The 18982-nt window shown below is 34.5% G+C and overlaps 1 protein-coding gene across 1 annotated transcript in view; it reads right to left on the minus strand.

Moving 5' to 3' along the window:
- The window catches only part of LOC144434369 (growth factor receptor-bound protein 14-like), a 45884-nt gene that overhangs the window by 18563 nt on the left and 8339 nt on the right, over positions 1-18982 (minus strand). The window contains exons 3-6 of the mRNA XM_078122820.1: positions 18490-18746; positions 10205-10367; positions 5323-5444; positions 869-958 (exon numbers count right to left, since the gene is read on the minus strand). Coding sequence (XP_077978946.1) covers positions 869-958; positions 5323-5444; positions 10205-10367; positions 18490-18746 — 632 coding nt within the window. The remainder of the gene's footprint in view (positions 1-868; positions 959-5322; positions 5445-10204; positions 10368-18489; positions 18747-18982) is intronic.

Below are 18982 nucleotides of genomic sequence, written 5' to 3' on the forward strand. Positions count from 1 at the left end.
CTTACTTGCCTGCCACCGAGTTTTGCAGGGAATTGTCAACCTATTATTTTGCCCATAGAGTCTACATGATAGTGTTTGGCAGACATTTTGAATATGGATAAACTTTGACATCATTTTGTTCTCTATTGAAAAAATTTGCATGCATCTTGATTTAAACTGTGTATGGGTTAGGATTTTCTTGAACAACTAACATGGAGAGTCTAAGAGTTTTATTTCTGTGGCATATGCTATGCTTAAACATAGACGATGGTCTGTGGTTTAAAGGGAAATGCTGTTCCAGGAAAAAAAGTTATTTTTTTAAACTTTGCATTCAGGAGAGTCAATTCCCCCCGGAGTCATTCATACCTAGCTTGCACAATTTCGTAGTTATGTCCCCGATTCCGTAGGTGGTTGTGATGGAAATGTGAATTATTAATATTATAATGACTTGACTGCCACACAACTACTGAAGACTATTTGAAGGGTATTGACAGTCATATCTAACTAGGAGGAAGCAACTACAAAAAGTCTGGATGCAGTTTAGAGTCATTGTACCATTTATTAACGTACACACTGTCAAAGGGAAGGCAGTATGTTGAGCTAGAATTATTGTATGTACTACCACACAGTGCTAGTTATCGTCTTAGGATGTACAAGCTAGGGAAGGGAGTGTGTACAGTCCTAGCTTTTCTAAGTGGGATGAAGAAACTGCAAACTCATCTGGATGCACTCAGATTCATTGTATCATAAAGTGAATGATAAGACAGGGAGTGTAAAATGAACTACCATTACATTTTTACATTTATTGTACTACCATACACTTCTATTCCAAATATTCCACTTCTTCCAAATTGAGGAGCATACAATTCCAATATTAAAGTATTCTTACTTCAAACAAAATTTTCTTGGCTTCTTCTACATCATCTGCCAAGCCTTCTAACTCATCTTTATTTATTGCCATGTGGGATGGAAAGAATTGCTGCAAGGCAAAGAAAAGATAGATAATCAAACACGTACTCCATGGTATTTCTACTTCTTTACATCATAGCATTGGAGATCCTCTCCAGGTATTCCTGGAATGGTGTACTCCACTGGGATTTGTCTAATACCAATGATAAATGTATTCATTTCAACTCTCCAGGCATAGTAGAACTCATTTGGTTAAAGTGAGAGTACAAAATATACACAATAGACATAGACAGAGTTTGAGGGTATGTCTGATTTGGTTGTGAAAATCTTCAAAGTCTCCACTACTATTTTGAAGGGGAAGCAGTATCGTCACATTTTATCTTTAAAATACCTTTGCTTCTTATTCTTAAAGGCTACTTAAGATTTAGGATTCTAATCTATGAAAACAGTTGCCTGGCAAAGCTATTGAAAAACTGATCCCGAAATAAAGAATGATTCCTCATGGCTTTACTGATAAGACAAATGTGAGGACTCGGGATTGAAACATAGCTGACTTTTAACATTTCTTTTCAAACACATTCATCATGGTTACCACTATAAATAAGTATCTGACGCAATTCTTTTAGGCTAGTCAAAAATTGGACTTGTTTAAAATGGCACTAGCTGAATTTATCAGTTTTACTGAATGGATGGTTTACAAAAATACATTAGTAGACAAACACTGTCCCATACAATGTTAATGTTGATGCAATTGCCTCCTATGCTTTGGTGTTGTTAGTACAGCTAATGGGATAACAGGGGTATGTGTATATACTAGATCATATCATTGCATCAGAAACGTTTCATAAATTGCCTGAATACCAGGTTGAATCTGACAATAGCTAATGGTACTTTAATATGTAGAATATATAAACATCAAGTACCTTCTAGTATTTAGCAAAAATTACTCACAAAACATATCAACTCAACTAATGCCCCTTTAATTTCACAGACACTATTTCCAAAAAATTAATTGATATACAGTACAAACCTATAATTGAGTACAGAATTGTAGATATTACATTTTAATATATTGGATAAATTACCACTAAATTTGATTTCCTTACACCCATTTATATATGCCATGTATGTACATGATAAGTACTGATCAAAGAGTAAGAGTGTATAGAGTAAATTCATATTGACATGATTGTATGACACACTGGATGAACTATTGACAAGAAATCCTAAATTTGTTTTGATTTTATTCTGTCCATAAATTGTTTAGTCCTAAATAAATACTGGTCAAAGAGTAACAGTGCATAGAGTAACTGGTAAATTTGTTTTGATTTCATTTAATGTCCATAAATTGTTTAAATTGTCACATCAGTACATATTAATTCTTATCAAAGAACAACATTCTAACAGTATGATCTGTTGGATATTTTATTTACACTGCTGATAAATTCTATACTACAGTGACTGCATGTGTTTAATTGACAAAAGTGCAATATATCTCTGTTATGATAGCTGTTAGATTAATAAATTGGACAAACATTGATTTTCTTAAGTACATGCATGAATACGAAAACGGATTGATAATCGTTCATTTTGACATACTGGTACATGTACAAATAACATGGTTGACATAGTTAACATAGAGTTATGATGGTTGAACGGTTAGAGTGGTTGGCTTATAATCTGTACATTGCTGGTTGTACAGTCATGATGGTTGAATGGTTAGAGTGACTGACTTGTAATCTGTACATTACTGGTTGTGGAGTCATGATGGTTGAATGGTTAGAGTGGCTGGTTTGGAATCTGTAGGTAACACAGATTTGAGCCTGCTTCTGCCATTTATTTCTGAATTGCTAATATATATGGGCAAGATTTGAACCATGACTGTGCACCAGTCAACTCAGCTGATAATTAGGGACCTGGTAGTATAGAGGTTGCAATGTGAATGCTCTAAGTGTATGTGTTTGCGGAGGCTGCACAAGTTCTGCAGAGTTGAATAACACTCCTACAAGTTGATGTGTCAAACAATGAACATTCTCGCAAGCCAGAGTTATTCGTTAAGAACGTTGCCTTAAAACAGGCCGTGGTTTGCGACGATGACAATGAACTGCTGGTTTCAGTTTCATCTTCACTGTACAACACAACCAGTAACAACCAAAGTAAAGACATGCAACACTGTGCAATTTATACAAGGGGAAAATCAAGGGGAAAATAACACAGGTTCAATTTCTTTAGTCATAAGTCTATTCTGTATGCTTCCAATGTAGTAAATTTGAAATCAACATTGGCAGCTGACAAAAAGTTGACTGATTACAGTGAATGGATATGTAGCCTATTTCTCATCCACACTTATCTTAAGGCTGATAGAACATGACAATTCTACATGATTGCTATAAAATGAGTGTCACCTTGAATCATTTATAGAAAGTGAGTGGGTGTGTTGTCCATCACTTTTCATAACTAGACCATATCAGTATTCTTCATCTTTCCTGTGTTTTTGAACAAGTAGCTATAACCAAGGCCAGGTACACCTACAAACATCACAGCAATCATGAGTGCCTTAACAAAGGCCAGGTCATCTACAAACCTCACAGCAATCATGAGTGCCTTAACAAAGGCCAGGTACATCTACAAACTGCACAGCCATTATGAGTAAAATATGGATTTTTTCCCTTTCTCTATACTTCAAAGAGATACTTCTTTAAGAGAACGATTGTTTGTGGCCCTGGACAGAAATTGTTTAATTGTCTTTCTTGATTTGTACATTTTGATATTTTGTACATTTGTTAATATTTTTTCTATGTTTATAATTTCTGGCACTAAATTATTATTGCAAACGAAAGGATGGGCAAAGGAAATCATATTTCCATAACGGAGAACCAATAACCCTTAAATCTTCAAAATAAAGATTGTAAAACCGTAATTTGATGTTTGTTGTCATTGCACTAATATCGAGGTTTTGCACTAATAATTATTTTTTATGTAATCCAGTGAAAGTAATTTATCAAAATTGTTATCATACGACATGCAAATGGACACTATTCTTTTTAGCAAAACATGAATAAAGGTGAAACCATGTTCTCTGTAGTTTGTCAATTCAGACATATTAAAGTAGGTTTTTAATAGGGCACTTGTAAACCTGCCATGTTGAATGTTGCATCATGGGAAATGTGAAAATAAATACTAACCGTAAACAATAATGTTATATTGTTTGTAACCACAAATAATCAATTCATAGTCACCCTGATCAGTGTGGGAGGTTATTTTATCAGTAGCTCCAGATTAGGTATTACAATAACCACAGATAATCCCATAGTCCTTTGTTTCTGAGCATGCTCAGTCTGGATTGCAAGTTCCCTATTTATGCATTTTACTCCCACACTTTTCTTTTCTTCCTAAAGTGTGACCTAAAGTGTGACCTAACACCTCTTACACAACACATTTTGATGTTTTACATACCATGTGTCTATATCCAACCACTTGTACATTAATCATGACTTATTGGAATGTTTGAATGGTGAACAATGTTCATTTTAAATGACCTATGACATGTTTTGATGTTTTTCTCCATTAAACCATGTGCATCTGGACTTGTATACATGCATGGACATTAATATAATATTTTCATCAAATTTTCAACAAAAAAAGTAGTCTATGGGGAACAAGTATTTCATAATTCATGTTCTTATATGTGGCAAGAATGAAGAAAGTATCACAAACTGTTGAAACTCATGCCCATATTTCATATTCATGGAAATATTGAGGATGTAGTATTTTTATTACATGCCAAGTGAATTTTTATATGATGGTGAAAATTTCAGTAGTTTCTAATAAATCTAACAAAATGATAATTTTGACAAACATAGTCTTTTCCTTGCAAAGTATAGTGACAGGCAATATATATAACTTTAAGCTTCACTAGTCTGGCAAGTATCCTGGATGTTTCTAACTGAAACAAATTATGGCAAGATAGAATGACTGTGTCTAATGAGGCATTTAGGTTGGACGGCCTAATTTATCTGACACTATGCCAATACAATTTTATTCCGAATCTCCCACATTGAGAAAATTCATCAGCCATTTGGGCAATATCTTGAATAGCATAGCCATTTGGGCAATATCCTGAATAGCATAGCCATTTGGGCAATATCTTGAATAGCATAGCCATTTGGATAATAGCTTGAATAGCATAGCCATTTGGGCAATATCTTGAATAGCATAGCCATTTGGATAATATCTTGAATAGCATAGCCATTTGGGCAATATCTTGAATAGCATAGCCATTTGGATAATATCTTGAATAGCATAGCCATTTGGGCAATATCTTGAATGGCATACTGTACAAATGTATGTAGTATATATGACACCCAATTTTTTTCCAAAATACACAAGACGCATGTTTATAGACAAGCATTGTATTAAAGTCAAGATACTTACAGATGGATTCTCAAATAGCTGGTACTTCAGGAAGTTTTTCCTGAATACAAATTTGTTGTTTGAGTTTTCTGGCCAAGGGCGAAATACTTCCATCACTACTTCATGGTCTTCAAGACATCTCTCTGGAAAGATAAATGTCTTTCGTTTCAAGTAATTTCTCCACCATGAAATTCATAGTAGATGCAGGATATATACATTATTAAAGTCTATAGAGTATCAACAGGTTTAATAAGGTTTGAGAATGCTAGTAACAGACAAGGACATTTGGTATAACTTCAATGTATTTCTATACTATCAGTGTGTTCCGTCATCTGGTACAGAAACCACAGTGAACAACCTGGGGAACTCAAGAAAATGTTAGTGCCTGCATCCCATCCTTTAGAAAAACAACTATAAACAGAAAAAAAATTCAACAACAACAACAACAACAACAACAACAACAACAACAACAACAACAACATTTGAATAGTGAGTTTGGACATTTCTCATTTGGTAGTATAGGGAATTAACAGATTGTGAGGGCTTGAGGAAGTTTGAAATCATGGTTTCTGAGATCTTTCTCTGTGTATGTGTACACACACACACACACACACACACACACACTTAAACACACACACATATACATACATACATACATACATACATACATACATACATACATACTGTACATACATACATACAGTACATGTCATATATTTGGTTTACTTTTGTGAGTGAAAGCACTTGTCACATCAATTACAACCATGATTTCAATAGAAAAACCCTTGAAAATACATACAAGTTGTAAGCTGTTTCTCAGAAAAACACTACACATCCTTTGAAATACTCCTTTATAACTCACACAGTCAAAGGTCATCATTACCCATGATTTCTGAATCTTTTTGAGTTTTTTAAGAGACAGAGAGAGTGCCTTTGATTATTTTCACACGGTAAATTCTCAATTTCTTTCATTTTTGAAATGCAAATTACATACTTGAAATGTTAACAATAATTGCGTAATTGTGAAAAAGGTTTAGAGCTGTCAGAGCCATACTCATCTGAAAGGATTCATTACATTGACTGTTTTGTCCATATTCCCAATGTATTGTCAAAATTTGGGGAGGGGGGTGTTACAAAAGAGAGCAAATATACATTAACAATAACATTGACTTTTTTGTCCATATTCCTTAATGTATTGTCAAAATTTGGGGAGGGGGGGGGGGTGTTACAAAAGAGAGCAAATATACATTAACATTGACTGTTTTGTCCATATTCCCAATGTATTGTCAAAATTTGGGGAGGGGGGATGTTACAAAAGAGAGCAAATATACATTAACAGGTTCACAAATATTAAGATGTTCCTCATCATTTAATATGCCCTGTTGCTGGGCAACAAAAAGAACAGTCAAGTCAGGCAACTGTTGTTCAGAGAATAATGATAAAAGTGTCTACATGTATTCTGAAACTACACTTCACAGAAGGTAGGTAACGCCTTGTTGCTGGGAAACAGAAAGTGATGTCAAGTTTATACGCAATATGCTGCTGATGATGAAGCTTTCTATAATATATATATACCTCACATAATAGATTCAGGGTTTATCATGATGGTCACATGATGAAAGTCATTCTTGGTTGCCTAGCAACAAAAACTGAAGCCAAAGAAGGCAGCAGAGCAGTTATTCGTATGACCATTTCATGAATGTTTTACACTATGTGCATGTATCATACAATTTTAAGACATAATTTTTATGTACGACAGCAGCTCAATGCCTTGTTAAATGAAAAGATTCTTTCACAACTGAACTTGCCTTAGTCTTTACACAGATTTAGTTAGTGCAACATTTTGAGCACATTTCTCCCTGATGTGTGCACTCCAAGATACTTCATTTCCCTGGAGGAATTCTCTAATTTTAGAAATCTTGTGATATACAATGTACAGAAATGATACACATAATCTAGCAACATCCAAACCCACGTATACTGGATGAGCAATCTGATAAAAGGTGACTTTGGAACTGGTATTTCAATACCACCTGCATTTGATGATGGGATTGAAGTGTGTGTGTGTGTGGGGGGGGGTGTGGGTGGGTGTGTGTTGCGGTGGGTGTGGTACAGAAATCAAAGTAATATTATATCAGTATTTCACTTCTTCTTATTCCATAAAAGATCAAGCTGATAAATGAAGACTCAGACTCTAGAAATATGATGTATGCCTGGCGTGTGTGACTACATGAAAAATAAATACAAATACCTGAAAATATATAGCTAAAGTTTTGTGTCACTGATGACATTTCTGAATGCATCTGGAGTTGTTTTGTGCACAAAAGGTACTATAGGCTAAATGTGTTTGCAGATTGTGAAAGATGTACATGTTGTTTTGGTTGAAATGGCATATCAATGATGACAATGTGATTATGAATCTTGTAGAACACCATTAGACTTTCAATTTGACATCATTCAGCTAGTGTTTTCCACTTAAGATTAGAGTCTCAACATCTTTGTCTTTCTATGTACAATGCACTATTTGGAGGCACTTAATGACTTGGGTTTCACTTTTTCACTTGTTGGTCACATTTATAACCAAATACACTGTTTTGGCTAAAATTTTCACTTGTTGGTCACATTTTAGCCAAGCGAACTGTTTCAGCTACAAATTTTCTATCAGTCTGGACAGGATGTTTACATCCAAGTGTCCGGGACTACAGACAATTTTGAGCTCTATCTAAGAAAGTGTTACACTGTCTGGGGGCAGACATTGGGTTGAGATACATGCAAAAATGTATGACTTTTTGCCATCTTTGTAATTTCCATTCTGTAAAGTCCTTTGATTAGTTTAAAACACAGACACGAAAGTTCATAAACTGACAAACTCTCTTTGCAACTCAACTCAAGATATATCTAATTTATTATGTTAAAGGAAGGATATATAATATATATTGTTATACCTCATGCAAGCCAAGTTGATGCCATTTGTACAAAAAATATGGGTTTTTATACCCTGGTTGTCCTTCGTCATGACAACTTGCGTCTATGCCATTGGTTATGTGAAGTTCAAAAATTAGCTGTTATTTCCCTTTTTTTTCATAAAGTTTGCTTGAGGTGGTATAATTGCATTATTCCCCAATATTTTTCTTCATGCAGCCAGAAAATATTCATGACCTGGTTTTGCTGCTATTCGTCTAGTCAGAACTTGGAGTATAAAGGCCCCTTAGGTCACTCATATTTTCCTTGGATGAACGAAAGAAAAATATTTGGCCATCTAATTATTGCTGGAAATACATGACTATATCAGTAGGTCAGTGTAATTTGCAAATGAGCAAAATGCTTCCATTCTATTTCAGAATTTGTGAAACATGAAAAAATCACAATTTTGAATACTTTACTGAAGAACAAGAAGTCTTATAGAAATTATTAGATTTAGTTTTGGGTTTTAAATGGACTTATAGAGTATAAAATGAACTAAATTAAAACTAAATCCTTCTCAACTTGTGCAAATATCATGATTGATGACTGTATACTGTGTTCATGTTATTTAACCCGTTTGCCAATAATTCCTTTCATTGCGGGAATGTGCAGGGGCTAAAGCTGCAAAAGCTGTAACAGGGGTATTATATTTTTGATCAGACAATGAACAATATATACACTAAGGGTGACATTATTTATTTTCTGTTTCTCATTACCCGAACAACCCAAATTTTCAGCTCCGATATTTTATTTTTGCCCAACCTTAATATTTTGTGGAACAGTACCCGCTCTGGCAAGAATAAGCAAGTGTCTAGACTGTCGACATCATCTACAGTCACGGCAGCGATGATGACACTTGTTCAAAAACAGAACATTTTTTTCATGACAGAAGTTATTCAAGTGGGTGGGTGGGTGGTGGGCTGAAAACATACCAATTTTGTAGAGAAGCTGGGAATGGGCTTGTTACCCAGAATCCAATAAAAAGAAGATAGAGAGGAGGAAGAGAAACATGAAGATGATTTTTTATTTTTTTTATTTTTTTAAAAAAATAGACAGACTGACCCATAGTTGCCATGAAAAAGTAATGAGAAGCATAAAAAAAATATTGGGGCATCCTAACATCATTAACATACCAATAACTACACATTGTACATGTCAATGTGAGGTCTATTTTTATCTATAAGTAATACTAAGTTGAAATCAGGATTCATTGGGGTGCTGATTTTTGGGTGCAGACCCACAAATTAATTTGAATGGATATATTGCACTATACTATAAAAATACATTTACTCACAGGTGATTAAATACTGTTCAGGGGGTATATTATGAGAAAATAATTACACCTAACAAAACAGTTTAAAAGAGAAATGTTCCAGATGCAGTCAAACCTTAAGGCTATGAGCAAAATTGATAAATTTCAATTTGTACATCGTACATTCATCTTTTTTTCTTCATGTTATTGACAACATTTACTCAGCAGGTACCAAGACGTGAATTACATTTGTACATTTAACCTTTGCACACACACATACTACATGAACTACATTCAAACTAGCCTAATGTATTACAATTGAAAACACAATAAGTTTTATTACAGAGTCGCAGGGAATAAATTTACAATGTCATATGTCATGTCAAATCACTTGTTGAATATTTATCATAACGGGCAATCCATATTAGGATAACTTGACTGAACTCATTTGCATTTCATCTGCATGCAGTACATGTACAATTCAGCAATTTGATTAAAAAGATGTTCAAGCAAGATTTTTTCACCTTGCTGGGCTAAATAATGGAAAGTCAAGACCATAAAAAATGTGCATGTGCTGTCTAAGGCCAAAAAAAAGAAAAAAAGAATTGCTTCTTGTCAGACTCAAACACATTGAAAACAGAAATAAAATACAAATATCAGAACAAAAGACAAGTAAATATGACTCACCCAATCCTAAATCTGAGAGTTGTTCAACTAGAACCCAATTTTTATCATCTGTAGCATGATTTTTGATTACCATCAGACTGCAAACATCTCTTGCTAGAAAGTTCTTTTGTATGATAATAGTTTTCATGCTGCCATCTTCATTGTACACCTTGAGCGGATACTCCTACATATGAAAAATGAAAATGTTCGGACAAGTTAGAAAACAGGTACAAGTCAATACTTGTTTTCAGATATGTTTTTGTTTTATTTTATTTTCTGTTTTGTAGTTTATATGTTGTGTGTCTGGGCCATTGGATTAAGACTAGTTCCACTGAACTATTTCCATGGCCCTCACCAGGGAGGGTGACCATACAATATTAAATTATGTTTTTTGTCATGTACACTTTCTCAGTCTAAGTTCTGTCATCCTTTTTGGTGAAAATAACATGAATCACGTCAATATAGATGACATTGTGTAATGATTACATGAAATTGAGTGGCTGATCACATAATGCACATGTGTTCAGCTGTTTTTGGAATTTTCTGCAAGGGTTTATGGGAAAAAGTCTGGTGATAACGTCCCATATACCTTATATTGGGGTTCATTGTCTCAATTTCAAACAAACCTTACAGAGTTAACACACAAATTGACAGCCATATTGGATTCTAAATATCTTAATTTTGTTACCATTTTGCCCTCTATTTAAAAAAAAACTGTATGGTGACACTGGAATTTTTTTTTTTACATTTTGTTAACAGATTAAATATTCATATAAATGTGATGATGTTATCCCGTCCCCACATGATTTTAGTTTCAGACTGGAGAGGTGGAGTTCAGTTAACGAACAATTGTCTACAGGAACTAACCAATTGCAACTGTCTGCCAATTTGTGACATCAATTCATGGAGTGCAACCTTTCAATTTATATTAAATGGCATAGTTTATTTCAGTATTACGTTGACTTGTATGGCAAAACAGATATAATGATAGCCTGACAGTCAGTGTGTGCACCATATATGTAAGATAGTATTTTTGTTTGATCTACTAGTGTACTAGTGCAGATGAAATAAAATATCACGAAATGAGACAGTTGTGACAGTTGTGACAAAATATGGGCAGTTACTCAACTATATTGGAATGTAAATGACGATAATTGAGATACTCTGATGAACTTCCCATAATTGAGATACTCTGATGAACTACCGGTATGTGTAGTCTGGAAAAAATTTCATTTAATGAAGCAGATAGTCTAGAATATTTCCTGCTTCAAATATGCTGATTATGATCACATCATGAATAATGATGTTCACTAAGGTCCTGTACTATTTTCCAATGCAAATGAAACTATTCTGTTGCATTGGCAGCTCCCAGGCTTTTACACAGAGATGCCAAAACTACACATGAAAATGCAAGAATTTGCAAATGCTGACTCCATCGATGATGTACTTATATACAAATGCTCTGGACTGTTATTTTATGTTTGAACAATTGTGCATCACTTAGATTGGCTTTGTCTTCTGACAGTGTTTGTATGTAAACGGTCCAAATTGTCTTGTTTCAATTGTAAACACATGAAAATACATTATTGATTTTTAGCACGTTTTATTTGAAACTGTCTCTAAATGCAGCCTGATACATCTATAATGAAACCAACCAGAAAACCACTAAATTAGGAATATATCTCACTGATGTACAAGCACACAGTTCACAAGCAATAGAGTTGTGACCTTTGACCTTTTTACTAGCCAATCATATCATTCCATGGATCAAAGTTTACCCAGGTACACTGTTCTGTATCTGAAGCTCTGCACAGTGAGATTAAACATAAGTCAGATTAAATCTGCAAACTAGATCTGATAAATGCCATGGGCCATGGGATAAGTGTATTTGTACAGGATTATCATTGTCAGTCACAAATCTGCCGGAGGACATTAATAATCTCAAATCAATAGACTTAAAGCCCCAACAGCCAAGATTTAAGAAGAGGGTATTAGTCAAACATGACTAAATCTCTATATACTAAGTTGACTGAAGTTTACCTGCTTGTTTTACAGTCCCATGTGACTGTAAATCTTTATGACTTTTAATTAATATTTGCCTTTTGAAAAGTATATCAAATTGCTATTGGAAAAATTACACTCCTTCTAATTTGTTGAATCATCTACTATACACTGACTTGATGTCTGTGTGTAAACAGTACAAATAAACAATACAAATTGGCTTGATATCTGTGTGTAAACAGTACATATAAACAGTCTGTCATCTGTAAGCTTTGCTAGTCATATACTCAATATTGAAAATGTCCTAGCAGTGACTTTATGTTATTGCATGGCTGACGTGAGACTGGAAATACTCAAACATACATGCAGAAAATAAGATGGGAATTGATTGAAAAAGTGTAATTTTTTCAGGATTACATGCCATGGCCATTTCTTTGAGTTTTTAGAACCCGTTGTCTATCAAGATTGCAATGGTATAACTTACATAACAATTTGAATCATTTCTAAGATCACTTGTCAACAAATAGTCATTTTGTGGGCTACTGATCTGGTGTGACCAATTGACGAAACACTTACAGACTTCAGAAAGTACAATGACATTAAAAACACAGTTTCTGGGGCTTTGAGTAAATTTCTTGATTACTTCTGAGAGCAAACATAAAAGATTAACAAGATCATTTCTCAAACTTTATAACTTACAACAGATACATCATAAATTTATAATATTAAAGTAATCTTCATGAAATTTTAATGATATCAGCTTTAGGCATTCAAATACACAAAAGTATACAGCTACTATTATTTTGTCTCCAGAATATTATTTTTCCTGTTTTGGATGAATAATTACATGTAAGGTATGTATAAATTTTGAATGTGCTTATATATGGCAAACAATCTATATACGGAATTACATTGCCACAATAATGATATTTATACTGTGGGGACAAAGTCGTGGGGGAACACATTAGACTTGATATGCTTTGATTTAGATAATTTAACTATGCCCTACTCATTCAAACAGATATGTCATTATATCTTTCAAAATACTGGTTAGGATGACCCTTTTTTTTTTTGTTATTTATGACTATATACAAATGTGGCTATAGTCTAGTTACTATACATGTAGTCATTCTCTACCATCTCTCTCTCTGGACAAATTCTAGTGAAACTCTAAATAAATCTAGATCTCCTGCTGGGGAAGAGATGAACAGCACATGTCAGTAGTAATCCATCCCACACTGAGAGGCAGTTGTAATTGGTTGCTTCTTTCAGTTGACTACAAACTCAACCTCCAGTTTGAATGTAAGTGATGTGAGGCCAAGATAGCGTCACCACGTTTATATCAATGCTACAATAGCAAAAGCTTTCACTGCAGGTGGTAAATATAGAATTCTGTGCTAGAGGAATCCATTTGACTATATGGTGGACATGATCACAACACGTATCGGACTAGACTAATGGCTACCATTCCGTCAAATTTGATGTTTAGAAACAAAGTGACAATCATGTATCCTATATAGTATGTCACCTTTGTGCCAGGTTTGATAGAAATTTGACATTGCATGTCAAAGATATGAATGAGTAGGCACAGATGGATATGCACATGGACAGAACCCATTGCAATCATTACCCCCCCCCCTCCCAAGCACTACTAACTCATACTTAAAGAAGACAGACTGTCTTTCTATCGTTTGATGATGAAAAGCTATAAAGATATAAAACAACTAAAAGCCAAAAATCAATCACATAAATGATAACATCTCACACAATGAACCTTTGAAGTGTTAACTCAACTAGCTATGACACTGAAATCTATGTAACATAACCAACAAATCTCCCACATATAAATCATGAAATCCCACTTTGTATAAGTATGTCACTGTAAGATTACAACACTAATAACGTTTTCTAAATCCCTATGGAAAAGTGGTTTAAACTTCATTTGACAAGACATAAAAAGGAAAGTTTAAAGGTGTATTACAGAATGTAGTAATCTACCAATTGTTTCTGTGCCTGGAGTTCTTGAGTTTACATTTCCCTGGGAGTTCTTGAGTTTTCATTTCCTGAAAGTTCTTCAAGTTACATTTCCTTTGCTGTGTAATGACATTTTCTTTGTTGCTTGTTACATTGTGAATGACTTGATCTGATGCGGGCACCATTGTTTGTATCTTCATTGAAGTAATACCTTGTGACACTGCCATTTGTTTAGTGATGATTTGCCATAAGATAAAGTTAACTCAAACAACGACACTATAGTCAGCTCACAGTCCAAATGAAGATATCGATTTCTCAATGCAAAACATGGGGCTCACTTTTTGAAAATGGTTACGTGCTACGTGCATACAAACTTCGATTAAGTTTGGGCACTAATTTTCAACAGGTACAGTTGTGCTCACACCAAACAAATGTAGATATACATGCTTTAACAACTTTTTATAGATAGTTTGTTGTCGCTGATGACAGTAGTAAAGCTTCCTTTATCTGTGAAGTGATTAAATGCCTGATTGCTATGGAAGTTAATCTACAATCACATGGTCAGTTTACATTATATTGATTGCTTGATGTATTCCAACTTATAATACACAAAGTTTCTGGACTCAGTCTTGTTTTAAAAAGCTAGCTCACTGATACCTAAAGGATGCATACTATTAATATTTTCCCATCTGTATTGAACAATGTGACACATGCCGAATTCAACCAAACATGGTACACAGGTCAGATACAGTAGTTCAACATATACATCATTTTATTTTGTGACCTTCACAATAGTTTCAATGAATGGTCACCACACTTATTAGCCATAAAATTCAGATTATGAATTAGTAAGTTGAAATGTTGGGGGATATGTCTTCAATGAAGACTTGATTTTAAAGTCAGACAATGAAATAAAGGAACATTGTTTGTGCCAGACAACATCTCAGGTTTCACTGGCTTCAATTGTAAATGGGAAATTTGTTTGGAATCTGTAAGTTGTAGGTTCGAGCCCTGTCATTTGTTTCTGAATAGCTAAAGTCCTTGGGCAAGATTTGGTAGGATAGACAATGTGAATGCTTTAATCTTATGCACTTACAGAGGCTGCAATGGATTGTATGCTGCCCAGGGAGTTGAGGAAGTATAAAGGGCCATTTTGCCATACAGTCCGTGCCAGGGGTAATAATTGTAAAGTGCTTTGAGCACAGTGTGAGAAATAGCTACATAAAAATTAACATTATCATTATTATCATGAACCACATTTCTCATAACCTGATACAGCATTTTACCACTTAAGGGCGACATGAAAGTTATAATCATTCGATCTCTTGGTTGACACCATTGCTGCTGCTCCATGCACTAAACATGATGTATTAAAACTTTTTGCTCTGTTTGACTCTCTAGCATGAAGTAAAATGTTATTGCGAGTCCTGAGAATTAGGAGGTGGTTGTCAATTTTTTTTAAATATACAAGTGTTGATAACCAAGCCTTATTGAATACATCTCAGTATTATCTCTATCAAAGCATTGGCAACATTTATTTATGGTTTCAGTCTAAGTGTTGTTTCATTCGGATTCTTGACTTTTGGTGAAAATGGGACTTCAGTTACAGACTATGCCACTTTTAGTAATAATATATGCCATCCCGATCACTTAATGGTCTGCTATCAAGGAATACTCTGATTTGTTTGAGCCTAGCTAGCTCACTGATAAATCTCTCAATCCAGGTGTCACTCAACAATACTGGTAATCACGAATTGTCATGGAAACAGCTCCTGTTCAGTGGGCTTTGTCACTCCCAGATAAAACTGGTTCATAGGATAACATGAATTTACTTCCAGCATTGCACTCTCTGCCAGACAGGATGACATCCTATAATTATGAAGGTGGTTTACCGTACTTATATAGTGCTTTACTGCCTATATCTGCGCATGACCTGGTCATTCCTTATGAGCTATCACTAACTTTAGCATTTAATTTTTTTTTTAAATGCTGTCTTCCTGACAATGACAGAAAAGTAAAACACTTTACTATTTAGCACTGTTTGTCAGAGATACATGAGATCTGAATGTCGCTTTCATCAGTGGTGGACAATTAAACACTTATCTTTGAAAGTGTACTGTTAGAAAATCTTCACATTGGCAGAATCCCGACAATTCAGAGGAGGTCACAAGTTATATGATCAAGTGTATTCACATGAGAATACAATCAAATAATATTCCCAAATATTTTTTTCTTTCAGCAATGGGAAAAATGAATGACTTAAGGGGTCTTAACACTGCAAGTCAAAAGACAATGGTAACAAAACCCTTAGGTTAATAGAATTTTCCTGTCAGAGAAAGAAAACTATTGGGAGATAATACAATATTATAATACCTGTTCAAGCATATTATGATAAATCTGAGAAGATGACGACAATTTTATATAATTTGACTCAGATTTTGAGCATCATAGACATAGGCACTTGTTGTCATGACATAGAATGACCAGGTTATAAATTCCATATTTTGTTTGAATGTGTTCAACTTGGTTTGTGTGAGGTATAAATGAGAGTCAAATCCAAAAGAATTGGAAACTGTTCACCAATACAACCCATTTCCATGAATTCTCTATAAATGTGTGTACTTACGTCGTCATAGCTCTTGTCGTCACTTCCTGGAAATCTTGCCCTGTTGTTATCAAAGCTCCTGTTTTCCTGGCAGGAAAGATGGAGATGATTAATATCCCATTCAATCAAGTGTTACTATGGAAACAAGACTTGTATAGAAATAATAGACACCTTTTACATGTAATATAATACTTTGACTGATGAAGGCATCCCTTTAATTAGTCTAATTCTATACACGATACGATCATTTCCTCTGTATGTATAGTCTGTTGGATTTCTCTAGAACATAATTCTGTTTTTACTACTGACAGCAGTAGTTTACAGTAACTGTAACATATGCTACTGGAGCCTTGAGATAAATGTGATGGCATTATCGCATTGTCACGTCACTTATATTCAAACTGGAGGTTGAGTTTGTAGTAAACTGAATGAAGTAACCAATAACAACTTCCTGTCAGTGTGTGATGGATTACAACTGACATACGCTGTTCATCCCATCCCCAGCAGGAGATTTACTTAAATTTTGAATACAATTTGTCCATTTGACTATACGTTAGAAAGAGATCGTAGAGAATGACTACATGTACAGTAACTAGACTACACTGTGATCAACCTCTTACTGTATGCAAAAACTTCACCTCCTGTGGTTTTCATATCAAAGACTCAGTTTTCTTGATATAGAATTTGAGAATTGCTGTATTGTGATCCACAGAACTTTTGTACAGTGTCAAATGTATTGTTATCACATAATTCACTTGTTGCATACATTTTGTTCAAGTCAGTACCTCTGTCAGTTCTATGAATGAAAATAATGAAAAATTTGAGATTCTATCTTTCCAAAAATGTTATGATTCTGAGAGTACAAATCTTTATTTGTACCATTTTGTACTGATTATCCATGGACATTCATTCTCCCAAAATTGGCAAATATATATTTTAAGTCTAGATTGTTTGCAACTTATTACCTATAATTACTGTATTTGTAAGTACATAGACTCTGAGTTTAGGCAATATTCCGATCATTTGTATTGCCCAATAATTGTCTGCTATCAAGTATCAACTGTTTTTACAACTTTAGGTCAGCAAATACAGTAGTTTTTTGACCATCGTCTTGAAAGAAAATACCTTTACTTGATGTTTTTTTAAAAGATAAATAGGACTAACAATCAAAATATGAGAAAAATGATTGACTTTCTAGTCACATGGTCTACATTTCCTGAGATCTCCTAGTATGCAGTTTTATGAGAAAAAGTTAGTGCTTTCAATTCTGCATGCATGGCATCTGTAAAATTTACACAATTTTTTCAGGTGTACCAGAATGTGGATGAAGGAAAAATTGTAAAAATGTTTGTTGAGTAGATAGTCAAAGAACAAAATCTCTGTGGGGACCTGCACAGGGATCTCTGAGACACATCTTGTGGTTTTGTTAGTACCAGCTACACTTTACAGCCAGAAATATGTCTGTAGCACAGGGATCTATGAGACACATCTTGTGGCTTTATAAGTGCCGGCTAAACTTTGCAGCCAGACAACCTGATTTATTATATCAACTTATATTGCCATCCATAATTGTTTACACACTGAAAAACATCATATATTAGAGTGTCTGTGGATGGAATATACTAAGTCTAGAAATAGCTTTGGATCCTGTTATCATTCAAATAACATCGGTTTATTTTGGGTTTTTTGTGTGGACATTTTGAATCTTAATAATACGAGATCATACCTCTGTGTTTTTTACATTATTACTGGTAATAGCTCCCAACTCAGGGAAAGGGTTGGGTACATTTGGTGATTTCTCTGAGTTCATCCTTGTCATGTGAGATTTTTTAGTTCCTACTGGAACTGATACACTTCTGGACATCCCAACTGGTTTGGGTGGTACAGGAGGGGGATTTTTGACTCTCTCATTGGCCAGTAAAGGTTGATCATCAGCTACTGTAGAAAAACAGCTAGTAAAACTGGTCACAGAATTTGTATCTCCTACAAAGAAGAAGAAATCAATGAAATGTCATTCAACTTTATTTATTTTTATAGAGAGTATTGTACAGGCTTTTTAATGCCTTCCTTAGGACGAGTTGAGGTGTACACTAGTATGGCATATGACTGGCAAACATCAACTCACTATGGCGCACACACACACACACACACACACACACACACACACTCACACACACACACACACACACACACACACACACACACACACACACACACAC

The sequence above is a fragment of the Glandiceps talaboti genome, chromosome 4 (assembly GCF_964340395.1).
Source record: "Glandiceps talaboti chromosome 4, keGlaTala1.1, whole genome shotgun sequence".
NCBI classification, from domain to species: domain Eukaryota; kingdom Metazoa; phylum Hemichordata; class Enteropneusta; family Spengelidae; genus Glandiceps; species Glandiceps talaboti.